This window comes from Galleria mellonella, unplaced genomic scaffold, assembly GCF_026898425.1.
Source record: "Galleria mellonella isolate WM207_F2 unplaced genomic scaffold, CSIRO_AGI_GalMel_v1 utg1267, whole genome shotgun sequence".
Lineage (NCBI taxonomy): Eukaryota > Metazoa > Arthropoda > Insecta > Lepidoptera > Pyralidae > Galleria > Galleria mellonella.
The window spans coordinates 3,201,126-3,229,071 of NW_026441987.1; the positions used below are offsets into that span (position 1 = coordinate 3,201,126).

Here is a 27,946-nt window from a genome sequence, read left to right on the forward strand (position 1 = left end):
CTTTCAAGTATACGGTTCGCCTGATGGTAAGCGGCCATAACAGTCTATAATTTTTTTATAATAATACTAGAGATAATACGCGTTTTCTTTTCTTAAATATCAATAGTTTTTTTTAATAGGTGATAATGGAATGGTAACCCCATCCGCGCTATCGGTATACACCGGCGGGACACCAGTGAAGGATGATAGATGAGGATGAAGTAGGTCAGTTAGACCATTGTGATGAATTCAACAAGAATTGTTCATGATGGTCTTCAAGGGGAACCACTTGGAGGTCGATAGGGTATATTGCTAGCAATGGATGTCGAAGCTCCATTGCTAACAATCTGTCCCCCCCCCCCCCCCGATTCGTTTACTTAAAGTTTATATTGCATTATAAAGTTTGATTCGTTAGCTTTTTTACTTCTGCTTTATATTATAATAGATTATCTAGTCATGCTTAATGTACAGAGAAACAAATTTTAATTTTAATACTTATTTTTGTTACGTTGTTTAGTACCTTTCAATCCTTTTCTAGCGATATGAGTTTCAAGAAACTAAACGCTTTGACATTTCCTTTGATTTGACAGTCATATGATTGTCTTCAAAATACCTATTAAATAATTGAATTTTTAAAGTTCTCTGTGTTTACATCTTAATTTGTGTTATTATTAGATTTTATATACTTGAAGGAATTATGTCTGATACGAGGGAAGCAGATAAGAAGGTGAGAAATAGTATTATCAATATTATTATTGAACCGCGCCACTTGATAGCATGTAATCGTCTGTGACGATTTATGTGTCTCCAAATAATTTATTTATTCAAATCGATCTTGCTAAGTTTTAGAGGTCAAATATGGGTCAAAACTTCACAAAAAATATACATAAATTAATTAATAAAATTGTGTTCCGTTATAAAACTTAAATTATATTTCGGTCTGTGGGTACAATAAAATTTAAATTAGTTTTAAATAAGTTTATACAACAACGCCATAGGTGACTATTTTATATAGCAAATTTTTTTTTTTTTACTTTAGGTTTAGGCAATAATGTATTCAGCCGTTTATGTAATTCCTTAAATATATAGGTATTACTAATTAGAATTTATAGTATAATTACAATTTATTTAAATAAAAACTTCTTAGATAAATATTCTACAATACAAATACTTAACATTGATATTGATGCTAATTTACTTTACATGAATTAATTTTATATATTTAAAATGAAACAATAGATTTGAAAACTCATTAGTAAGTTTCATTTGAGGTCAAAAAGGATAAGATTTATATACTTTTTTGTGTGTACCTTCATTAATTTTGAACCTATAATTTAAGGACCAATATTAATTTATAATTTCCTATTATATTATTGTATTTATTCCATACTTATTTTGTATTTAATAATTACTTAAAGTGTTCTACAAAAAAAAAAAAAAACTTAAATTGTGGCAAAACCAGTTATTTTAATTTAAAAACTAAACTATTGAATTTATTTTGATTAAATCTCTATGGCACCTATCAATAAGTATAACCTTTTTAAAAAAAAAATCATATCTATTTACAACTAATGGAGTTATGAGGTAACAAATAAAAAAAAAACTATTGAAATGAGAACCTTGTTCTTTTTAAAGTGGGTTGAAAATGTAGTTTTTTTTTGTTAAAATATGTTATATTAAACATAAACAGAAAATGATGGTTCTTTAAAATATATTTAACAAAAAATTCAATTAAAATAATTATGTAATGTGTTCATTAACATCTGCAATCAGTCTCAAGCTATGAGTAGATTTTTATAAATAGAAATGGTGTATGGATGGATGTTTCTCTAAGCAGTCTTTTTTTGTATTACTTTTTTTTTATTAAGGCCACCTTTTGTATCACTTCACATTATTACTGTATTTATTATTATTTTACTTGGTGCAATAAAGTGTCAAATAAATAAATAGATATAGGTACTAAGTGATGTAATTTTGGCACATGTATAGAAAGTTATTAAAATTATGAAAAAATCTTTCATATTGTAAATTTGTGCTATATTAACATGTTAATATCCTAACTTTTCTGTTACACCTTTGCAATTATAAAGTTTTAAGCTGCTTGCCTAATCAGTATGGCTTAAAAAAGCATATTTATGTTATTATATGCTTAAATAAAACTAGTTGCACTTTCTTTCCACTTATTATTTGTTCATTTTTTTTTTTTTTTTTTTATAGAACTTAGAATGGCAAACAAGCTGACGGCCCACCTGATGGAAAGTGGTAACCGTCGCCTATAGACATGAGCAGTACCATGGACATAACAGAGTATACTGTTTCGCCCATGATACCCCCCATGCGTTGCCATTCCTGAGGACTCAGGTGTTATTCCTCTGTACCCAGTAAATTCACGCCATATCCCTATGCATACTAACATTAGATATTAATTAATTACAGGAGTATAATGACAGATTGCGTCCAGCGGTGAGTACTATAGTATAAAACTCTTTTCTAGGATAATAGCTATACTAATATACTGGCCTATATATAGGATGGCAGTGAGTGATGATAGGTGAGGATGAAATCAGGTCAGTTAGCCTGTCATGACATGTTAACCACTTAACAGTTTCCAGTGTTTTTTTTATGGGTGATAATGAAATGGTAACTCTCGCTATACACCGGCGGGGCAGTGAAGGATGATAGATGAGGATGAAGCAGGTCAGTTAGCCCATTGTAATGAATCCAACAATAAATCAATCACGTTTCCAGGGGGAACCATGAAGAGATCGACCTGACAGGGTATATTGTTAGCAATCTAATCCCCATTATTAACAATCCCTTCTCCCCCAGTTTCCAGTGGTAATCCCACGGAGGTTAATTTGACAGAGTAAGTACTACATAGTTGATCTATGAAATTGGAATGATTGCTAATAATGGTATGAGGAGTGGTAAATAGTGTTGTGTAAATGTTCAAATAATAGCAGTAAATTTTAATAAAGTTAATCCTTAAGACAACGGTTTAAGGTTCAAAGTGATTGAGATTTGATCAATTTGTACATTCTGAAATTTGGGCCCATAACTTGTGAACGTTTTACTTCTCACAATTTTGTTTCTGTCTTTCCAATAATAATAATACTTGGACATGTTACCCAGCACTAACTAGTTTAAATATGCTTACATTGCAATGATGCATGACAGTAGTTTCCATAGTAACTCTATGTCGCCGAACTACAGTTGGGGGGGGGGGGGGAGGGAAGAAATTGTTGGTATATAATTGAGCAATGGGTCAGTTATTAGCCTCATAGCTAACAATATACCCTGTCAGGTCGATGTCCCCGTGGTCCCCCTGAAACTTCCATGCTGAATTCCAGGCGTATTCATCACGGTGGGCTAACTGATCTGCCTTTCCACGGGGGAGAAGGAAAGGGGGAAAGAGAAATTGGATGACAATGGGATTTTTATTCGCTCACGCTAAAGATAGATCGGAGACACAATGAAAATTCTGTTTTCAACACATGGAGATGTAATCCAAGCAATAATGTAAATATATGTCTTTCCCTAGATGATTGATAGCAGGTCGACTTCCACGCACTCCCACCAGAAACATCGTGATTAATTCCTAGTAAATAAGTCGCGATGGATTAACAGACCCGCTTTCATTTTCACCTGACATCCCTTACTGGTGTCTCGCCAGCATATACCGATAGTGCAGATGGGGTTACCACTTTATTTTCGTCATTAAACAAAAATTCAATCAATCTGGTCGTCTCTGTGCCCGCCAGATAGTGTGGGCGGGCGAGGTAGGGGCTTCGGGGCGTACCCCTTTGCTCCGGCTTCAACTCCGGAGGCAACAACCTCCGGGTCACTTGGTTTTAAGCCGACATACACGGATGATCTGTGCATGACGGAGCGGCGTCATCTTAAAAAAAAAATTTACCGCGTGTTATCCACTCAATGCCCGCGCGCTGTCCACGCATCTCCGCTCTGCACTCTGACCAATCTTATTTACCAGCCGGCGTCACTTCCAACAAAAAACCTATTTATGTATGAAATCTGTGTAACCAGTTAAAGAAAATTTTAAATTATTAATTAACAATAAATTTAGATTAATAAATTTAGACCTTATTTTCCGACGGTCGCAGGTTCGATCCCAGCACTATACAATCATTTATGTTTATGAATATATAATATTTGTTCGTACTGGTCTAATTTATGTATTTAAAAAATATCTATGTATTTAAGTATTTCTATCAGTTGTATAGTACTCATAGTATAGGGGGGAAAGGGATTGTTAGTAATGAGGTCTAATAGCCCCATTGCTAATAATATACCCTCTCAGGTCGACCATTACGCGGTTCCCCCTGGAAACCATCATGGTTATTTCTTATCGAATTAATCATGGTGGGCCTACTGACCAGCATTCATTCTCACTTCTGTCCCATTCGTGTTTCAACCGTAAAGTAGTTGTGTTTGCATGGCATTGTTTCGGTTTGAAGGGTGGGATATGGCGTGAATTTACTGGGTACAGAGAAATAACACCTGAGTCCTCAGGAATGGCAACGCATGGGGGGTATCATGGGCGAAACAGTATACTCTGTTATGTCCATGGTACTACTCATGTCTATAGACGACGGTTACCACTTTCTATCAGGTGGGCCGTCAGCTTGTTTGCCATTCTAAGTTGTATAAAAAAAAGCACGGGCGGGGTTACCATTCCATTTTCACATATTAAAAAAAAGTACTCATAGTACAAGTTTTTCTTAGTTAGATACTAGATGGCGTTGGATAATGTGTCCAGTATGGTGTTATTATTATTAAGAAAAATATTAATCGCTTAATGTTTGTTGTGTTGGGAAATAATACTATTTCACTCGTTAGTTCAGAGGCCGGCCGGCGCTTGATAGCTTATCATCATTTAGTGGCGTACAACAATAATTTTCTCATTTATAGTTGAAGTGCCGTCTGCGTGCGCGCACTATTTCCGATCGCTGACAATACGGTGGTAGTGTTGTGATATTGTATAATGGATTTGCTCAGTAAGGTAGTGTTTTTTTTTTTTTATTTTTCGTTATAAAGTATTAGTTTTATTCCGTACAATTCTCTAAAGATTTTAATTTTTTAATAATTTAAACAGCTATATTAAATACTGACTTTGATTTTTTATTTCTATTTTATAAATAAATTCATAAATTATTAATATAAATTAATAATGTCGAACGTGTTAGTTTTTTTTTTTATTTTTTTTTCTCATTTGGTATAATTGTACAAATAAGTTCTAAAACTTGAGAAAACGTTTTAATAATATGGTTTTATTCATTTCTGTATTTGGGCTATTCAAATCGCATCTAAAGAATGTTGATGATTGACCTCTCACAATGTTGATGATTTATAATTTTATTTATTTATTGATATCTATCGGTGTTTTCAATTGTATAGACATTTATTTATTTATAACATTTAAGACGATTGCAAGAGCTCCACCGACAAGAGCGCAGCTCTTAAATGGATAGATAGATAGGTATATAACTATGAATAAACTGTCAGTTTATCTTATATTGCGTTTGCTGGAAGAAATCTCTTTTAGAGATAAACTCGCCCTTGTACACTATTATGTTTAATTATTATTCTGATACCTTTTTGTGTACAATAAAGAATATTTTAGTATCTCCAAGTGATTATTTAAGTGATTTTTTTTAATGGCTGATAATGGAATGGTAACCTCGCCTGCGCTATCGGGATACGCTGTCGGGGCACCAGTGAGGGATGATAGGTGAGGTTGAAGTCAGGTCAGTTAGTCCATTGTAACAAATTCAACAATAAACCAATCAAGTTGGTTACCAGGGGGAACCGCGAGGAGGTCGACCTGATAGGGTTTATTGCTAGCAATGGGGTTGCTAATCCCCATTACTAACAATCCCTTCCCCCCCGAGTCCATGAGTTGGAATGAGTCACCCGGCGTTGCTATCTCATTCTGTCTCCCGGACAAGTGATTTAAGTGATTAAGTGATTTCAGAAACGTGGAAATTGTACCGGTAACCATAAAAAAACATAAATAAGGGAACTTCTTCGTGTTTTTGAAGTAGGTTAGAAATTTGTTAATTCAAAATAAGACCTAACGTATTAATACTACAACAATAATACATATCTAATCGCTTAACACAAAAACCTATTTCTTCTAGTTATTTATTTTATTTCGATAAACGTAAGTCAAGCTTGTTTACTTTGTTTACGAAATATCTCAATTATATCCTAATTACTACTCGCCATAAATTAAAATTTCATTCCAACCACCTGGACGAGTGTCTTCCACCGTGCGTTTTTCACTTGTGGCACTGGCACTTTCTTTCACGTACAACCATTCTTTGGAATCAATTTCCAGCAGCCATATTTCCGAATCGATACGACAACATAACCTTCAAGAAAAGAGTCCTTCTTAAAAGGCTGGCAGGACACTTGTAATGCCGTTGGTGTTGTGGATGATCATGGAGGGCGGTAGTCGCTTACCATCAGGTGAGCCGCATGCTCGTTCGCCCCCCGTGTTGTAAAAAATTAAAAAAAAAAACGGACAATCCATCAGCTTTTGGCGTGCTTTTATTCGACTTCAAAAAGAAAGAGGTAATACAATTCGGTTGTATTTTTTTTACGTTTGTTACTTCATAACTCCGTCAGTTGTAAACCGATTTGGAAAATTCTATTTTTTTTATCTGAAAAGGGAAACTTACAGTTTAGTCCCATGGAAATTTTATCAAAATCGGTCGCATAGTTTAGTTTTTAAATCAAAACAACTGGTGTTTGTCACAATTGAAGGCTGTTTTTGTTTTGTGGAACACAATCTGAATTATTTGTTACACCTTAGTAATTGAACTGCTCGACTGATCGTCATTAAAATTTGCTAGACGTAGTGTTTGAGACGTATAGTTTATTTCAATAGTACTTAATAAAAAAAGTAACCAATTTTGTTGAAATTATCACAGGAACATTCTTTAAATAAAATTATTAACAAATGGAAACTTCAAACTATTACTTTCTTTCACGTACGACTACGCTTTGGAATAGGCTTCCAGCAGCAGTATTTCCAAAAATAAAATATAAAAATTATATATATATATATATATATATATATATATATATATATATATATATATATATATATATATATATATATATATATATATATATAATAATTTATCTGCTCATAAGACAGTCTGATGATACTCAACAAATAGTTGTATCAGCCGATAACCGTCATCGGTATACACTAGCGGGGCACCAGTGAGGGATGATAGATGAGGAGGAAGCAGGTCAGTTAGCCTATCGTGACAAATTCAACAATAAACCAATCAAGATGGTTTCCAGGGGGAACCGCGAGGAGGTCGACCTGATAGGGTTTATTGCTAGCAATGGGGTTGCTAATCCCCATTACTAACAATCCCTTCCCCCCCGAGTCCATAAGTTGGAATGAGTCACCCGGCGTTGCTATCTCATTCTGTCTCACCGACTCGCTATCGAAGTGGATTCCGTCGACGAATTCGCTTGCCGCTTATCTAGAGGGTCTGTTCTCAATCTAATAAATACTTACTGTTATTTATTACTATTTACTTTTAGTACTCTACGTGCGTCATTGTTGTTTTTTCCTCACACATGTTGGCTGCAGAATGGGATTCCCTCTGAGGTTTTTTCCTTTACATTACAGAAAGGATCACGGTAGCCACTTTTTATTAGGTTGCCCTTCTAGCCATTTGCCATTAGTTGCCACGCTTGACAGTCGGGTTGGCAACCGCAGTCAGGCTTCAGAGATGTTTTAAGAGGGACGCTGGTGCCCATTCCTCGCCCTCCTTTAATCACCTCTTACGACACCCACGGGAAAGGAATGGGTGGTCTATTTTATGCTGGGACCTACAGTGTGAATGTCACGATTGTAATAACCTATTTTTTTTTTGTTTTCTGATACAGCAACATCATAGATATATAGTAACAGTCATGTGTTGGGAGGAAAGGGATTGTTAGTAATGGAGACTGAGAATCCCATTGCTAGCAATATACCCAACCAGGTTGACCTCCTCGCGGTTCCCCCTGGAAACTATCATGGTTAATTCCTGATGAATTCATCATGATGAGCTAACTGGTCTGTTTTCATTCTCATCTATCACCCTTCACTGGTGTTCCACCAGCGTATCGCGTTAACGCAGGCGGGGTTACCATTCCATTTTCACCAATAAAAAAAACAGTCATGTGTTACTGGGGGGGGGGGGAGGGATTGTTAGTTATAGGGACTACCAGTCCCATTACTAGCAATATACCATGCCAGCTCGACCTCCCCTGGAAACCATCGTGATAAATGCCAGGTGTCAATCACGATAGGCTAACAGACCTGCCTTTTCATTCTCACCTATCATCCATCACTGGTGCTCCGCCAGCGTATACCGTTAGCGCAGGCGGGGTTACCATACCATTTTCATCCACTAAAAAAAATCACGTGTTACTGTAAAATAAATTATTTCCTCGCAATAAATAATAATACTCTACATGGTTTTAGAATACATATAATGAATAAATGTGTATAACTTTGTTTGCATTTACATTATTGTAACATTCTCAAGGTAAAGTCAATTGAAATACGCAATAACGTGTCGTTAAACGTACCTACTTAATGCCTCACTCAGAGATGTTCATTAATAAATAATAATAATAAAATTATAAGAATATGGGATTTAAAAAGTACTTACAAAATTCCTTTAGTGTTTTCTAGAACAGGTGTGATTCCAATGCACCTACACTATAGTTTAAATAAAATAAATTTATCGCAAAATACATACATGACAATACAAAAAGCGGTCATCTTAAATACATGTCGTATTGTTCGCAAATTCTCAAAAGAATCCCCATAATTGCTAATTAATACTCTTTTTTTTATGCAATTTAGAATGGCAAATAAGCTGACGGCCCACCTGATAGAAAGTGGTAACCGTCGCCTATAGACATGAACAGTACCATGGATATAAGCGAGTATACTGTTTCGCCCATGATACCTCCCATGCGTTACCATTACTGAGGACTCAGGTGTTATTCCTCTGCATCCTGCAAATTCACTGCCATATCCCACCCTTCAAATCGAAACACAGCCATGTAAACACAACTGCTTCACGGTAGAACCACGAATGGGATAGAGGTGCACAAGCAAACGACTTTTGTACAAAGTCTCCCTCTGGTAACTGTTACACTTATTTGGTGTAACAAACTCGTAAGTCTAAATATAAAAACGGAAAGAAAAAAATATTTATTACAGACTACAGTGTCCTAATTTGTTAATAACATAATCTTAGACTAATGTTAGTACATCTTACAATAATATAAATAAATAAAATAAATAATAAACAAATTTGGTCACCGCTGAAGTATCCCATTTAACATTAAATTTTAACATATTCAACATTAAATTCATCATCGTTCATCATCATATCAGCCTTTAACCGTCCACTGCTGGACATAGCCCTCCCCCTTAAACTGCTATAAAGAACGGTCCTTAGCCACCTGCAGCCACTGACGCCCTGTAATGCATTTGAATTGGGGGGAAAGGGATTGTTAGTAATGGAATCTAACTTACCCATTGCTAGCAATACACCCTATTAGGTCGACCACCACGCGATTGCCCCTGGAAACCATCGTGGTTAATTCTAATAGAATTCGTCATGGGCTAACTGACCTGCTTCATCGTCACTTATCTCTCACTGGTGCCCCGCCGGCGTATACCGATAGCGCAGGAGGGCTACCATTCCATTATCACCCATTTTTTGTTCCAACTTAGATTTAAGCATTTTGTAATAGTAGTTTTTCTATTTTACTTACTAATAACATTGTAGTTATATTGTGTACTTAATTATTGTGAGCATATTGTTGGTGTGTCTTTTATAAATAAATAAATTAAAAAAAAAATGCATTTGAATGATTGAATGGTATATAAATAAATTTACGTAATATAACATTAATTAATATAATTACATAGATGTATTTAGATAAACAAAGTGCGTTATCTTAATTAATTGGAGACAGATAAACATGTATGTAGGTAGGATTAGATCAGCCGATACGAGAACCTATTCACATAGTTAACATATTTTATGGATGTATAGTAGCGTTGATTTGTACTTTTTTTTTAATGGATGATAATGGAATGGTAACACCGCCCGCGCTGTCGGTATACACCGACGAGGCACCAGTGGAAGATGATAGGTGAGAATGAATGCAGGTCATTTGGCCCACCATGATGAATTCGACAACAATTAACCATGATAGTTTCCAGGGAGAACCGCGTGGATGTCGACCTCAGAGGGTATATTGCTAGCAATGGGGCTATTAGATCTCATTACTAACAACCCCTTTCCCCCTGCACTATGAGTACTATACAACTGATAGAAACACTTAAATACATAGATTTTTTTTAAATACATAAATAAGATCAGTACGAAATATATATATATATATATACACTCCCGCCAAAACAGCTTCGAGCTTATATTGTGGAAATTAATGTCCTAACTTTTCTATCTCCCTCTAACATACACATACATATATATATATATATATATATATATATATATATATATATATATATATATATTACATTCATTAATAGTAGTATAAATAAGATCCGAGTATGTAAATAGGTATTATATAATAGTTAGTTGGGTTATCAAGTAATTTCCTAGAAACAGTCTATACTATAGTTAATTACCTTATAATTACAATAACATTCTGTTATCTGGGTTCATTAAATACCTTCAATATAAACAGTATTACTTTCTATATTGTATATATATATATATATATATATATATATATATATATATATATATATATATATATATATATATATATATATATATATATATATATATATAATACATACATATATATATATATATATATATATGTATGTATTATAATGCATTTACGAGCTAGGGTCCCTCTAGTGCAGCCTTTCCCAAAGTGGGCGGTAACGCCCCCTTGTGGGTGCTGGTAAGATACCCGGAAAAAAATTATTAATTTACACAATAATTGATTAATTTAATTTGGAGTAATAGTGGTTTTTAAATAGGTGAAAAAATCTGCTCTAGTGCGTAAGCGATGCTATTACCATAGTGTAAATAATAGTACGACCTTTTTTTTAATGGATTTAAAAAATAAACTTCTGATCCGATTTTAATAAAATTTCTTTTAAAATTTCAGATAAAAAAATGAATTTTTCTAAACGGCTTATAACTGACGGAGTTATTAGGTAACAAACATAAAAAATACCACCGAAAGGAAAACCTCTTTGAAGTTGGTTGACAATTGGAGCTAGGTAATTTCTGTGCATATTTAAAGAGTATCCGCCAATTAATTATTTTCTCTCTAACTGCACTGGGTTGGTTGGAAGAGATCTCTTTTAGAGATAAGCCCACCCTTGTAGGGGGGAAAGGGATTCTTAGTGATGGAGACTGAGAATCCCATTGCTAGCAATATACCCAGTCAGGTCCACCTCCTCGCGGTTCTCCCTGGAAACTATCATGGTTAATTCCTTATGAATTTATCATGATGGGCTAACTGGCCTGTTTTCATTCTCATCTATCACCCTTCACTGGTGCTTCGCCAGCGTATCCCGTTAGCGCAGGCGGGGTTACCATACCATTTTCACCCATGAAAAAAAAAAGCCCACCTTTGTTAACAAGTTGTTGAACTAATCGCTGTATGTTTTATTCAAGAGCAATAAAGATATTTATTTATTCAAAGGAACACCAACAGTATATTGCATTATAACACATATAACAAACATTAAATATAATACAATATTAATGCACACGCCTATTATAGGTATTCACAGCATTCACTTTAACATAATTATACAGTGCGAGACAATGAAGTAACAATTGTAATGAATTAAATAACACTAGAACTACAAATATTTTAAAAGATTAATATGATGGTAGTAATGGTACTACCATTACTACTAGTAGGCTTACTTTTTTTTTTTTTCTCCTACTTGCAGTGATGACTTCAAATGCATGGATTTAGTGGATGCAAGTGACTCAGGACCATTCCTTATGGACAGAATGGTTGAAATAAATATGAAAATGAAAAATTAATGTGGTCGTAATAAAAGTAATACAAGCCCGAATAATAATTTTTTTAGAATTTTTGTCCATCTGTCTGAATATTTATTGTGGTATTGCATAAAAATGTTTGTTATTAGTTTTTAAATTCACGAGTATTAAGTTTCGAGGAAAAGCTAGTCGTTGTGATGATGATGTTAACTGTCTACTGCTGAAGATAGGCCTCCCCTTGAGGGCAAATTACTGCTGAACATAGGCCTCCCCTTGAGGGGCAAATCACTGCTGAACATAGGCCTCCCCTTGAGGGGCAAATTACTGCTGAACATAGGCCTCCAGACTGCCAGTATTTGATCGGGGCAAATCACTGCAAAAACATAGGTTAAGTTAATGTTATTGATTTATAAATGTAAAAAAAAAAATATTAAAATTTGATTTAATAATTTATAGTTGGGCAAATTAATATTGTTAAAAAAAGCTAAAGTTATTAATTATTAATATACTTAGAGTTTCTCAGGAATTGTTGTACCAGATGTTAACTGTCCACTGCTGAACGTAGTTTTCCCCATAAGGGGGGTTTTATCAGTAGTTGCTATGCTCGGTAGGCGAGTTGGCAACCGCAGTTTGGCTTTTGGTGATGTTTTAAAAGAGATGCTGCTGTCCATCCCTCCACCATAAGCTCCTTTAGTCGCCTCTTACGACACCCACGGGAAAGGAAAGGGTGGCCTATTTTATGGAAAGTGGTAACCGTCGCCTATAGACATGAACAGTACCATGGACATAACAGAGTATACTGTTTCGCCTATGATACCCCTCATGCCTTGCCATTCCTGAGAACTTAGGTGTTATTCCTCTATACCCAGTAAATTCACGCCATATCCCACCCTTCAAACCGAAACACAGCCGTGCAAACAACTGCTTCATGGTTGAAACACGAATAGGATAGATGTACCCAAGCAAACGACTTTTGTACAAAGTCTCCCTCTAGTTAGACAATTTCTTAAACAATTACAGACAGTCAGACAGACACTGTCAAGTTAATATGTTAAGTGGTATCAAATGAGACCGCGTGTAGGTCGCGCCGCCGCCGGGACCAACGTTCCATTATCTACAAGGTCAGAATGATTTGAACTCAAACATGTGAGGAGTCGTGGCATCTTTTACTACTCTAAGGAGCTTATTATACTACCAAACTTATCAACTTACCAAAAATATGTAATCATATTCTACTATTATTTAAAAATTCGTAAGTTTCTGAAAATATCAAAATTGGAACAGTAGTTTACTTTACCAGAAGGACACTTTGTTTTCAACCATGAAGCAGTTGTGTTTGCATGGCTGTGTTTCGGTTTGTAGGGTGGGATATGACAGTGAATTTACAGGGTACAGAGGAATAACACCTGAGTCCTCAGGAATGGCAACGCATGGGCGGTATCATGGGCGAAACAGTATACTCTGTTATGTCCATGGTACTGCTCATGTCTATAGGCGACGGTTACCACATTCCATCAGGTGGGCCGTCAGCTTGTTTGCCATTCTAAGTTGTATAGAAAAAAAATCTAGTATTTTAACTACAACATTCCTCAGGAACTGTGTAAGTCCCGATATAAAATAGGAATGGATTGGTAACTCCGCTTACGCTATCGGTATATGCTAACGGAGCACCAGTAAGAGATGAATGAATTACAGCTATATTCATTACAATGGGCTAAATTGCCTGCCTTTTAACCTCACCTATCATCCCTTACTGGTGCCCTACCAACATATAACGTTACCACAAGGAAGGTTACCATTCCATTATCATCCGATAAAAAAAATAACAACCTTCAAGAAAAAGCGTATTCCCTTTTAAAAGGCCGGCAGCACACCTGCAATGCTGTTGGCGACGGTAGTCACTTATTATCAGGTGAGCCGCATGCTCGTTTGCCCCCTGTGTTGTAAAAAAAAAGCTGAACGTTCTATAGAATACTCCCTTCAAATGGATGCTAACGGTTCCTCTTGTATATAAATATTTATTTGTTGTGTTGTTATGGCACTTAATCATCATCATCATCATCATCATCATCTTCCTACCCTTATCCCAATTATTTGGGGTCGGCGCAATGATTTTATCCATATTACAAAAAGATTTGGCTTTTAGTTTTACGACCGGTCGCCTGCCTGACGTCAACCCTCTATGGGAGGGGGAAAAGGGATTGTTGGTAATGGAGACTGAGAATCCCATTGCTAGCAGTATACCCCAACCAGGTCGACCTCCTCGCGGTTCTCCCTGGAAACTATCATGGTTAATTCCTGATGAATTCACCATGATGGGCTAACTGGCCTGTTTTCATTCTCATCTATCACCCTTCACCGGTGCTCCGCCAGCGTATGCCGTCGCAGGCGGGGTTACCATACCATTTTCACTCATAAAAAAATTAAAAAAAAACACTCTTTGGGACTGACACTGGTTATGGCACTTAATAACTATTATATTTCAATAATTAATTGCATCAATATGTGTAAGTAATATTTCTTGTAAATAACTTAATAGAGTATATGTTAAAGCATTATTTTATCTTTTATCAATTCTAGTATGTGTTTATATCTAGTTGTTTATATCAATATTAATGGCGTAGTCAAGCAACTTGAAGCAAGTCATGCTTACTGTGATGTCCAGTTTGATTATGGCGTGGTACTATGCGTTTTAATATTGTGTAATACACAATGACGGCTGACTCATCCGTCATTCGTCTTCCGGGTACAACTGGGAAGGAACGTTAATGATTATTTCTTTTAAAGGCATCCATTTATCTCTTGCTTTTGTCGTATAAAAATTAAGTTAAAATTTAAGTGTATTTTTTGAGTGGCTTTAATAGAAAAATATTTTTAATTTCTTTTTTTTTTGTTTTTTATTTTTGTGTAGGTCCTATTTTTTAGTCTCAAAGGCAGTAGCTGATTTTTTAAATTAAATTATTAAAAAAAAATACAGAAAACATTATGTACAGAGTATAAATTTATAAATTTTTATTTCTTTATTTCGTTTACTGATTTTTTAATGGATGACAATGGAATGACATCCTCGCCCTCGCTATTGCTATACGCTGGCGGGACACCAATGAGAGATGATAGGTGAGGATGAAGAAGGCCAATTGGCCCATCGTTACGAATTCAACAATAAATCAGTCACGATGGTTTCCAGGGGGAACCGCGTGTAGGTCGACCTGGTAGGGCAATATTGTTAGCAATGGGGTTGTCAATCCCAATTACTAACAATCCCTTCTCCCCTACGTTGATTGATTGAAAACAGTATTCCAACGTGTGTATATTCAGTAATTAAGTGAATCGTATATTTCAGTACATTTATTTATTTTATTTTTTATTTATTTATTCTTTATTTACCACATTACAAAAAAAAATGTCTGATACAAAAGGCGGACTTAATACTATATAGCATTCTCTCGCAGTCAACCTTTGGCTAAACAGAAATTTTATTATGCGGCGAAAAAAATTACAACACATACAATAGAGATTATATAAATATACATACATGAATATATTAAATATCTGATTCAATAAAATGTATATGTAATTACGTTTACGTATTAAAAAAAATGAAATAATAGTATACCACGTATAATATATTATTATATAGAGTGATAAGTATATTAGTAAATACGAGAATACGATGGCTGACATCAGCCATAGAATAATTATGTATAATTATTTAAAATTATGCACGAGTTATGTACACCAGGTAGTTCCAGGCTTCTGGTCTTTTATGTGCTACGTGTAGAATTGTCATGTTTTTTTTTTATACAACTTAGAATGGCAAACAAGCTGATGGCTTACCTGATGGAAAGTAGTAACCGTCACCTATAGACATGAGCAGTACCATGGACAAAACAGAGTATACTGTCTCGCCCATGATACCCCCCATGCGTTGCCATTCCTGAGGACTCAGGTGTTATTCCTCTGTACCCTGTAAATTCACGCCATATTCCCACCCTTCAAACCGAAACACAGCCATGCAAACACAATGCTTCACGGTAGAAACACGAATGGGACAGAGGTACCCAAGCAATCGACTTTTGTACAAAGTCTCCCTCTGGTAAAATGTTCTTCAGTTCTTTCATTCTTATAGTAATCACCAGAGGGAAACTTCATAAAGTCTGCTTGAGTACCTACTCTCTGTTCTGTTTGTGTGTCTGCAGTGAATTAGCTTGGCGCGTGGCTTTTTTTCGACTTGAAAGATGGGTTATGAGACTAGTGTTATCAAATTGAGTTTTTTTTTTTTTGTAATTTTGGCTAAAAAAAATCGTGAGATTTTGGAAAATTAAAATTTTTGCAGAAATGTTCCCGATCAAGTTGATTTAAAATTTGATAATTTTTTTTTTTAAGAAAATTAGCCTAGTTTCGTGCACCGTTACTTTTAAAATAAAAATAATAATATTATCTTATTAATATAATAAAATTGTTACTAAACGATATTTTTACATGTGAGTTTTTTATTTAAGATAGAAATTTCGGTTTTTTTTTGTAGTTTTGATGTTTGTAAACCGTACAGCTGCATATGAATATAATAAATTATGCCAATAGTGGTAAGTGGAGGGATTTTTTTTGGTCGTTAATTTTTTTTAGTTTGTGGTTGGGTAAAAAGGAACAGATTTTTATTGATTCGGAGAAAATATTTCTTATACCTTTCCTTTACTGTGCATGTCGTAAGAGGCGACTAAGGAACTTAATGAACGGGGGATGGGCAGCGGCGCTCTTCTTAAAACATCACTAAGATGTAATTGCTGTTGCCAACTCATCTACCAAGCGTGGCAACTATTGGCAAAACCCACAAATAGAGGGAGGCCTATGTTTAGCAGTAGACAATTAACGGTTCACATGGTATGAGATGGTATTTTACATTTGGGTAAAAATAAAAAATAGCAACTGGCAACCTTGGATATGACAGTGGAAATACAGGGTACCTACGAAAGCATAACATAGTCTCATAGTCCTTAGGAATGGCAACAGATGAGGGACATCACGGGTTTTGCGACGCTCAGGGTGCTGCTCATGTCTATAGGCAGGGCCGGAATAACCGTATCGGGGACAATGCTCGTCTGGTTTACAAAAAAACATTGCTATAAAATTATTCTACATAATATTCTTTATTGCACTAAAACATACAGTAATAAAAATTAAAAACAATGTAAGCAAAGGTAAACTTGTCTCTAAAAGAGATCTCTTCAATATAATAACTTAAAACGTGTTGCAAAATATAATTAAATGTGACATTGTCATAAAAAAAAAACAAACAAGGCAATAATATTTTTATTGAGCGTCTGTTAAATAACATTTTAAACGTAATATTCATTTAAAAATTTTTCTCGAAAACAAATTTTCTCGGGGCGCGGGGGGGCCCTTAGGCAGTCGCCTACATTGTCTGATGGATAATCCGGCCCTGTGTATTACCACGGTTACCACTTTCCATCAGCTGTACCATCAGCTTTTTTTTTTTTCTACTATAAATACTTAAACAGCAAATCTTAGTACTTGGGGGGAAAGGGATTGTTAGTAATGGAGACTGAGAATCCCATATACCATACCATTTTCACCCATCAACCCCCCCCCCCCCCCCCCTCTTTTGGGGAATGCTTATGTTCAGCATTGGACAGTTAACAGCTAATGTAATGATGATTTTTTTTCAATTGTAATTTGTATGGAACCTTTAATGGTCGAGTCGGACTCGTACTCGGCCGGTTTTTTTATAATTCCATCTGTTATGATGAATTTTTGACATAATAACTCACTGATGTTATCGTGTTATATCGTGATAGTTATAAAGATAATGGGCGAGTTATAATAATCGTTGATTGTGTAATGGGTCAGTAGGTACACACAAGTGGAACTACGCACTAGCGTACGTGTGACACTGTAGGATTCGCGTCGAAAAAATATATGTAGTGTTGCTCTGTGTCGTATAATAATATTTTTAAACCATAGACAAACATTTTTTTTTTTATTTGACCAAGTACAGTAACAACTTGTGACTTTCAGAAAAAAAATTAGAAAATATTAAATATGAAAATGGTATTTTTAGCAGTAGTACAGTTTCTTATATTGTGGTTTATTTATTTATTTATCTAACTCTTTATTGTATTAGAAACATTAAAACATACAATGATAATTGATCAATTCAAGTGAAATATAGAACAAGAAATACAGATTAAAATATATACATAAAAATACAAATGGCGGTCTTATCGCTGGGACAATCTCTTACAGACAACCTTTGGTTAAAGGAGAACAGATAGAAGTGGGCAGGCGGCGCAAGAGTGAATTAATAATTTTTCGTGCATAAAATAGAAAAAATTATAATGCACAAAAACATCAAATACATATAATTTATTTAACTGCTTACAATAATAATATACTGTGGTTGTTAGCTTATTATTATTATTAATGACATTGCTTTTATTATTATAAATGATTATTAATTTTCTTATTATAAATTCTCTTATCTCCTAAGATACCATACCTAAATTTTTCAATAATGCAGATAAAACTTATCAATACTACATTATAACATGTTTACGTTGTTTATGAATAGTCACTTTTAATTATTTGATACAGTCTGACAACGAGATATAAAGTTTTATCATCATATTGTTTTATACAAAGCTACATATTTGAAATCTTAGATTACAAATTATATAGATTGGTAATGTAGAAGAGAGAAAACATAATATACATATATATATATATATATATATATATACCTAAAAAAACCTTTCTACCTCTCTCTCTCTCTCTCTATCTGTCTCATATACATATACATATATATATATATATATATATATATATATATATATATATATATATATATATATATATATATACACGCTGGCGTATCCCATTAGCGTGAAGGGTGATAGATGAGGATGAAGCAGGTTAGTTAGCCCATCGTGACGAATTCAACAAGCATTGTTCACGATGATTTCCAGGGGGAACCACGTGGAGGTCGACCTGATAGGGCATATTGCTAGCAATGGGGCTTCCAAACTCCATTGCTAACAATCCCTTTCCCCCCAGATAGAAATGTTAGGATATTAATTTCCACAATATAAGCTCGAAGCTGTTTTGGCGGGAGTGTGAATAAAATAAATTTTATTATTTTTGAATTTTGTTTTGTAATTATTTTTAAATAAATATAGTTAAAAATCTTTTATTCGCTGACGCGTTGCTAACCCTTACGGGCATTGTTTTTATGGATGATAATGGAATGATAACCTCGCCTGCGCTACGTTATACGCTGGCGGGGCACCAGTGAAGGATGATAGGTGATGATGAAATCAGGTCAGTTGAGAGCCATCGTGCCGAATTCAACAAGAATTAACCACGATGATGGAACCGCGTGGAGGTCGACCTGATAGATGACCTGATATATTAACAATCCTTTCACCCCCACTTACGCACTGTTTTTTTTTATGGGTGATTATGGTATGGTAACTCCGCCTGCGCTAACGGGATACGCTTGCGGAGCATCAGTGAAGGGTGACAGATGAGAATGAAAACAGGCCAGTTAGCCCATCATGATGAATTCATCAAAAATTAACCATGATAGTTTCCAGGGGGAACCGCGAGGAGGTCGACCTGGTTGGGTATATTGTTAGCAATGGGATTCTCAGTCTCCATTACTAACAATCCCTTTCCCCCCTTACTTATGACTATTAGAATTTCACTGATGACATGTGAAGTGTAATAAAACATGAATAGGATGTTTAGGGGGGAAGGGATTGTTAGTAATGGGGAGGTTAGTTCCTCTTGTTATAAATATACTCTATCAGGTTGACTAGTTCCTCCTAGAAATCATCATGACTAATTTATCGTTGAATTCGTCACGATTTTGCTAACTGACCTGCCTTTTCATCCTCACCTGTCATCCTTCACTGGTGCCTCGCCAGTGTATACCGTTAGCGCAAGCTGGGTTATTATCATCGATAAAAATATAGGATGACTCTACTAAAAATTACTTCGAAATAATATATTCGTTGTCTTATCATCAGAAAGTGATCAGTTATCAATAGAAATTAACAGTCATAATGCATTGCTAATTCAATAGTGCTGTGACTCGTGCTCCAGTGAGTTTCCTTGTGCATTATTTTATTTTAACAATATATATAAATGGATATTGCGGACATTATAGAAAACGACTGGCTCAGACAGAGGGTGCGTATTAAATTTAAAATTAATATATATATATATATATATATATATATAAAATTTACCAGAGGGAGACTTTGTACAAAAGTCGATTGCTTGAGTACCTCTGTCCCATTCGTGTTTCAACCGTGAAGTAGTTGTGTTTGCATGGCTGTGTTTCGGTTTGAAGGGTGGCGATATGGCGTGAATTTACTGGGTACGGAGGAATAACACCTGAGTCGTCAGGAATGGCGACGCATGTGGGGTATCATGGGCGAAACAGTATACTCTGTTATGTCCATGGTACTGCTCATGTCTGTAGGCGACGGTTACCACTTTCCATCAGGTGGGCTGTCAGCTTGTTTGCCATTCTCAGTAGTATAAAAAAAAATTATAAAATTAATAGATATTTTATATTTATTAAATTAATAGATAAAATTTTGAAAACCTATCTATTCCTCGTCGTCTACCATTTCTTCTTTATTCGGTCGCATTTTCTTCCTTATAGAATCGTGAGTAGTATTGTATAATATAAAATCTCATCACGTCTCTTTTAAATGGCTATTTCTTTGCAATTTAGAATGGTACACAAGTTGACGACCCGCCTAATGGGAAATGGCTTGTTCATTGGCTATTTAAAACGGAATAACTGTCCACTGCTGAACTTAGCCCTCCTGAAGGTTTTGCCAGTAGTTGCCACGCTTGGCAGGTGGATTAGCAACCACAGTTAGACTTTGATGACGTTTTAAGAGGGACGCTGCAGCCCATCCCACCACCATATTAAATCGTTACTTACTTAAATACTAATATTATCCATTGTGACTAATAAAGCATTGAAATTCTGTCTGATCTAACTAGTATAAATTTTTTTTAATGAATGATAATGGAATAGTAACCCCACCCGCGCTATCGGTATACACCGGCGGGGCACCAGTGAAGGATGATAGGTGAGGATGAAGCAGGTCAGTTAGCCTATCGTGACGAATCCAACGAGAATTGTTCACGATGGTTTCCAGGGGGGAACCACGTGGAGGTCGACCTAATAAGGCATATTGCTAGCAATAGGGCTGTCAAAGTCCATTGCTAACAATCCCTTTCCCCCCAGTATACAATGATTTTAAAATAAAAATCATCGACGACCAGTCCGTATACGACCTCCAACCAATTAAATAAATACAATCGACCTTTGAAATGAATGTTTGTGTAAAACTAGTACAACAAATTGAGTAAATACAGGCAACACAGCGATCGATCAACGTCGCATTGATGGCGGATATGTGGATGCTTGCGTGTGTGTGTTTTGAACTAGCTGTAACTTGCGGCTTTGCCTCCTCGTATAGTAAAAAGTTAACGATGGCTGTTTTAAAAATTTACCATAAAATGTATACGTTCGATACAGTCATCATTATATCAGCCATTGTCTGTCGACTGCTGAACAAAGGCCATCCCCATAGACCGCCACCTGCATCCACTGACTCCCTGTAATGCCTTCGAGGTCGTCCCTCTATCTAGTGGAGGGTCGCTCTGTATTTTTTTTTTGATGGGTGAAACCCCGCCTGCTGTAATGCGATACGCTGGCGGAGCACCAGTGAAGGGTGATAGATGAGAATGAAAACAGGTCAGTTAGCCCATCATGATGAATTCATTAGGAATTAATCGTGATAGTTTCCAGGAACAATCGCGAGGAGGTCGACCTGGTTGGGTATATTGCTAGCAATAGGATTCTCAGCCTCCATTACTAACAATCCCTTTTCCCCCGGTCGCTCTGTATTGGAACGCTACTCAAGAACCCTGAACTCTTCTTCTCCAACATTTGTCGGTTTTTCGAGCTCTTTGACCAGCTCATTGTCACTTCAGCTTGCTTATCCTCTGGGTTTTGTTGGTCACTTTGGTTCTTCTACGGATATCCTCATTTTGGATTCTACCACACAGAGAAACTACGCGGTTACCCGTGTGCAATATTTTAAATTACTCAGCGAGCTATGGAGAGGGGACGATACAATAGGAGAGCAGAATGTATGTAAACATTATGGAGATGGGAGACACAGAAATGTCAGGGCAAGGAAGCATAATACCTCAGTCTCCAAGAATGAGAACACATGGGCATCGCAATGTATTCTATGATCTCTGTGGTATTTTACAGTTCAGTACATGCCTGTTTGTTTACCATTCTATGTGCTTTAAAAAAGTTATTTAGTTAGCATAGCGTCCGTTCTCGAGTATGATGCAAGAGTCAGTTATTACGGTCAACCATATTTAAACCCCCAAATCTATATTTAAGTATTCCAATTTAATGAGATCATTTATTTTCTCACCAGATCCGCAGCCATCAGCGCACCCCATCAGGGTCGCGGGACTTCAAGGAGGCGACCAAGCGTGATGCTCTCGCCAGGGTGGCTGTGGAGCTGGAGAGATTGGTCAGCACCATCCCAGAGAATAGGCGGCCCCTCGTCGAGAAGGAGTTCGCCGGCTTCAAGAATCTTTTCAGCAGATTTTTGGCTGAACGTAAGTTTGCAATTTTAAAACTTTTTATCTGAAATGTTGTATTTTCAGAGTGGCTCCAGAGAAATTTTATCAAAATCGGTTCAGTGGTTTAGTTTTTAAATCAAAATAAACTGGTTTGGCCACAATTAAAGTCGGTTTTTTTATGCGAAACACAATCTTTAATTATAGAATAACGCTATTCTTCTAGTTCTTCGTGTGATATTTGTATAAAAACTGAAATTACCTATGGAATGATAAAAGAGATGATGATTAACAGTTCTGTTCGCATGGTTGTGATGAAGTTGAAAGGGCGGGTCCATACTATATTGGTAGTGAAATTTCGGAAGGCACGGAAGCATAAAGCCTTACTTCTCAGGATTGGCAACGCATGGAGGTAATATGAACACTACTTGCCTCTGGTGTTGTGGGTGATCATGGGCATAGTTTGTCCTCATCAGGTGAGCCGTATGCTCGTTTGTCCCCTGTGTTATAAAAAAAAAAAAAAAAACTATATTTTACGATGTTAATAGTGCAGTTTATATTTATACACTACGATGAGTGGTTAGCTTACTTTCCTGACAATTATAGACACTGTTTATAGGCGACGGTTACCTTTTTCCATCAGGTGAGCCGTCAGCTTGTTTGCTATTCTAAGTATCATAAAAAATAAAGTAATGCAAAAAGTTACTTGCAAGGTTTAACCCAAAGTAATTAAATCTATTTATTTGATGATATCAGCTGCAGCAGGCCTTTGTCCATTGCTGAAAAAAGGCCTTTCCTTTGGGTGGTTTTGCCAGTAGTTGTCACGTTTGATAGGCGGATTGGCAACTGCATTTAGGCCTTGGTGATACTTTAAAAGGAATCCTGCTGCTCATTCCTCAACTATTAAGTTCCCTTAGAAAGGAAAGGATGGCGTATTTTATCCTAGGACCACACTGCCGTTTATTTATTTACTGTCTTTTAACTACAGAGGGTCCATCAGTAACATGGGAGAAGATCGAGAAGCTTCCAGAAGGCGCTGTCATAGACTACAACACGCTGGAGACACCGACCACAGACAACGTGCACCACATGCTGGACAAGCTGGTGGTGGTGAAATTGAACGGTGGACTCGGCACCTCTATGGGTTGCAAGGGCCCCAAGTCGGTGATACAAGTGAGGAATGAGCTCACGTTTTTGGATCTGACTGTGCAGCAGATAGAGGTGAGGAGTTTATCTTCACTATGAGTTTATTATCATGACCAGGCACGAGAGAATTCAATGGAGAAGTAAAGTGGTTAATATAGTTCTCAAAGTTTCAGACTGTATAAAATTATATTATCGAGCACCTAATTCATGCCTCCTTATGGGGGCGGAGGGGGGGAGATATTTTTTATATTTAATGCTAGTAATACGGACTACCAGTCCCATTGCTAGCAATATATTGTCAGGTCAGCCTCCTTCGTTTCCCCCTGGAAACCTTCGTGCAGAATACCCCATGTATTCATCACGATAGGCTAACTGACCTGCCTTTTCATTCTCACCTCTCATCCCTCACTGGTGTCCCGCCAGTGTATACCGTTAGCGCAGGCGGGGTTACCATTCCCTTATTATTCTTTAAACAAAAGACAGATGCCATGTATATAGTTCTTTGGCTTTTCGTTCATTTGCACCGAGGGATTGCAAAACACATGCAGGAAAACGTGTGCCTTTGAGACGTGATATGAAGTCTTATAATGATTATTTTAATGATTTAGATTTATTTGCACTGTCAGCAGTTTCTTATAAAAAGAAAATAATGAATTGCTGGTATAATGTATGTCCTGTACAAAGGCGAGCTTATCTTAAGCTTAAGAGATATCATCCAGTAAACCTAGTCCCGTGAAAGGCACAGTTAATATTTTTCTAAGCCTATTGTCGTGAGGATAGGTTCCTATTTAATTTTTCCCTCCACCATTGCAGCACCTGAATAAAACGTACAAGTGCAACGTGCCACTAGTGCTGATGAACTCGTTCAACACGGACGACGACACGCAGAAGGTGATCCGCAAGTACCGCGGACTCAAGCTCGAGATACACACATTTAACCAGTCGTGCCATCCGCGCATCAACCGCGAGTCGCTGCTGCCCATCGCCAAGACCGGCGACGTGCACTCCGACATTGAGGCGTGAGTGCCACTATACCGTCTATTTTTTTTACATATTCTTTATTGTACCCAAAAGTTTACAAACATATAATATATATAAAATAAAAATGTACAACAGGCGGGCTTAACTCTGTAAGAGTTCTCTTCCAGCAAACCCTGAGTTGAAAGGAGCATTAATTATCTATATTTGATATTATAAAGAGATTAATTTAGAAATTAGACAGCGATTTTAAAAATTGTTTCACCTATAGGAAGCTCTACGTTATCATTGAGTTACATATGGACTACTTCTTTTTTATTAGAGATGTTTATTATTATATTATTCATATTATCAGTATTTCTAAACCGATACGACATCATAACCTTCAAGAAAAGAGAATATTCCTTTTTAAAAGGCCGGCAGCACACCTGCAATGCCGTTAGTGTTGTGGGTGATCATGGGCGGCGGTAGTCACTTACCATCAGGTGAGCCGTATGCTCGTTTGCCCCCTGTGTTGTAAAAAAAAAGATCCTCTCGTTAATAATAATAGTGTAACCCAAGGTATAAAAAATTTGCTTATTAAAGCTAGTATGAAATATTACTTTATCTATCTACCCGTGTCAAAACCGGGGTGTAAAATCTGTCATAGATTAAAAGAACTTATAATTTGTACAATGAAATGATGCGGGTACCGAAAGAGAACAAGGTTGATTTATTATATTCAAACAGATAATGTACTTTACTGTATATCTGAGAGGAGTTAAGAATCTCCGGAACCGAAGGAGATATGAAAGAATGTATTGTTACCATCGCCCAAGTGTTCTTGGACAACGGTAACTGCTTCCCATCAGGTGAACCGTCTGCTCGTTTGTTTCCCTAGCAATAAAAAAATTAGAAGTCTTTAGTACTCCCCTCTAGCTACCCATAAAAGAACCTAATGTGAAGATAGATTATAATTTATTATTATTACCTTGTAGGTGGTATCCACCAGGTCACGGAGACTTCTACGAATCCTTCTACAACTCTGGCCTCCTGCAGAAATTCATCAAAGAAGGTCGCACATATTGCTTCATCAGTAACATAGACAACCTCGGAGCTACTGTCGATCTGAACATACTAAATCTACTTCTCAACCCTGAGCCCCAGCGTTCCACGTCAGAATTCGTGATGGAAGTCACAGATAAGACGAGAGCTGACGTCAAAGGAGGCACGTTGATCCAATATGAGGACAAACTCCGCCTCCTCGAGATAGCCCAAGTACCTAAAGAGCATGTAGATGATTTCAAGTCAGTGAGCCAGTTTAAATTCTTCAATACCAACAACTTATGGGCAAAACTTGACGCTATCCAGCGGGTAGTCGAGCAAGGCTCCCTAAACATGGAGATCATAGTGAACAACAAACATTTAGGCGATGGACTGAACGTAATTCAACTAGAAACTGCTGTGGGTGCTGCCATGAAGTGCTTCGAAGGTGGTATAGGAGTTAACGTGCCCAGGAGCAGGTTTTTGCCCGTCAAGAAGACGTCAGACCTGCTTCTCGTCATGTCGAACCTGTACAGCTTATCTCATGGCTCGTTGGTCATGTCTCCGCAGAGGATGTTCCCCTCGACACCACTCGTGAAGCTCGGAGACAATCACTTTGCGAAAGTAAAGGAATTCCTGAACAGGTTCGCAGCGATACCTGACCTCATAGAGTTGGATCATTTAACAGTGTCCGGAGATGTTACATTCGGTAGAGGAGTGTCCTTGAAGGTGAGTTGTTAATTTTATGTTATGTTTGTCTATGCATTAGTCTGATCCTTCTAAACAACTTGCGTATGACCCTGTCGTTAGATACGTTTTTATTATTTCCTCTTTCTCACAGTTCTTTAATTTGATATCCATTATTGTTATTAAACCAGTTGAGTAATAGTTTAGACTGATCGCTGCTGTTCAATTTCATCACCTAATGACCCGCCATAAACTAAAGTTTCATTTCCAACATCTGGATGTGTGGCGTTGTTCTACATAAAAACTGTTCCAAATAAAAACTGTAAATCATATGGCTGCCTTATTTCTTCTTATCCAAAGATAATTAATGAAAAGAAGACGAAAGATACACCATCAGTTGCTATTTTTACTCAATTCATAGCAGGCTAGTGTATAGAAAATGTTTGATATGTAAATTATTTGTCAATGACAAATTTTACATTTGTATTTGAATTTGGTAGGATTATACGGCCGTATAACATTTTCAATACACTAGCCTGCTATGAATTGACAATTTTATCACTCCTATGTATTTCCTTGTTCTTTGGTTCCACCACAACCACACTTTTAAATCAACTGCTGGCAGCAGTATTTCCAAACCGATTCAATATCGTAACTTATAGTCAGTTTTAACTTATTATCAGTCAGCGGCGGTAGTCTTTTAACATCTCATCTGATGATTGCATGCTCGTTTGCCCCCTGTGTTATGAAAATATGTAAGAACAAGACGCCGAAGCTTGCTGTCTCGTTCTATCTCTAATAGCATGGACATTAGATAATGTACTGTGTATATACTGGCATGTCTATTATGGGATTTTATCTTTTAATTTATAATTAATTTTTTTCCGAAATAACATAGTAAATTATTTATTCGAATTTTGATTGAGTCTTTAGTATATCTAGATGACCATGCTAGTATCATAGACAATATCTGATTGTAATTTTATTAAATTACTTTATCAGAGATACCTATACAAAAAAAATTTCGAGCATTTGTAACATTGGAAAACGTATTTTATTTGCAGGGCACAGTGATCATAATAGCGAACCACGGGGACCGAATAGACATACCGTCAGGGGCTCTACTTGAAAACAAAATTGTATCTGGCAATCTACGCATTCTCGATCATTAGATTTGGAAGAAACATTGTCTGTGTATGAAGTAGACATTTGCACAAAAAAAAAAAGTTGAAACAAATCACAAGAACAGTTCCTATCTAATTAAATTATAGGTACTAAAATAAAATGTACATGTTTACATTTTTTTTTTATTTAAAAAAGATACAAATATTAAAATGTTTTTTAAATGCAACTAGATTTAAAAATAAGGTAACACAATGAGATTTATCATAATATTTTTTATGTTCTCCTGAATTAAAAAAAAAAAG

General features: G+C 36.2%; 1 protein-coding gene across 4 annotated transcripts; it reads left to right on the forward strand.

The window, feature by feature from the left end:
* Positions 1-570: 570 nt before the first annotated feature.
* On the forward strand, positions 571-27,816 carry LOC113519952 (UTP--glucose-1-phosphate uridylyltransferase). 4 transcript variants are annotated; one of them, XM_052901124.1, is made up of 7 exons: positions 572-706; positions 2,416-2,442; positions 22,538-22,724; positions 23,674-23,906; positions 24,645-24,850; positions 25,787-26,561; positions 27,584-27,816. In XM_052901124.1, the coding sequence occupies exons 1-7, from the start codon at positions 677-679 to the stop codon at positions 27,689-27,691; spliced, it is 1,566 nt and encodes a 521-aa protein (XP_052757084.1). In that variant the 5' UTR covers positions 572-676; the 3' UTR covers positions 27,692-27,816. The 4 variants fall into 4 exon arrangements, with proteins under 4 accessions (XP_052757098.1, XP_052757084.1, XP_052757104.1 ...); XM_052901138.1 differs by lacking the exon at positions 2,416-2,442 and having other exon boundaries at positions 571-706; XM_052901144.1 differs by lacking the exons at positions 572-706; positions 2,416-2,442 and adding an exon at positions 4,841-4,999.
* Positions 27,817-27,946: the final 130 nt, after the last annotated feature.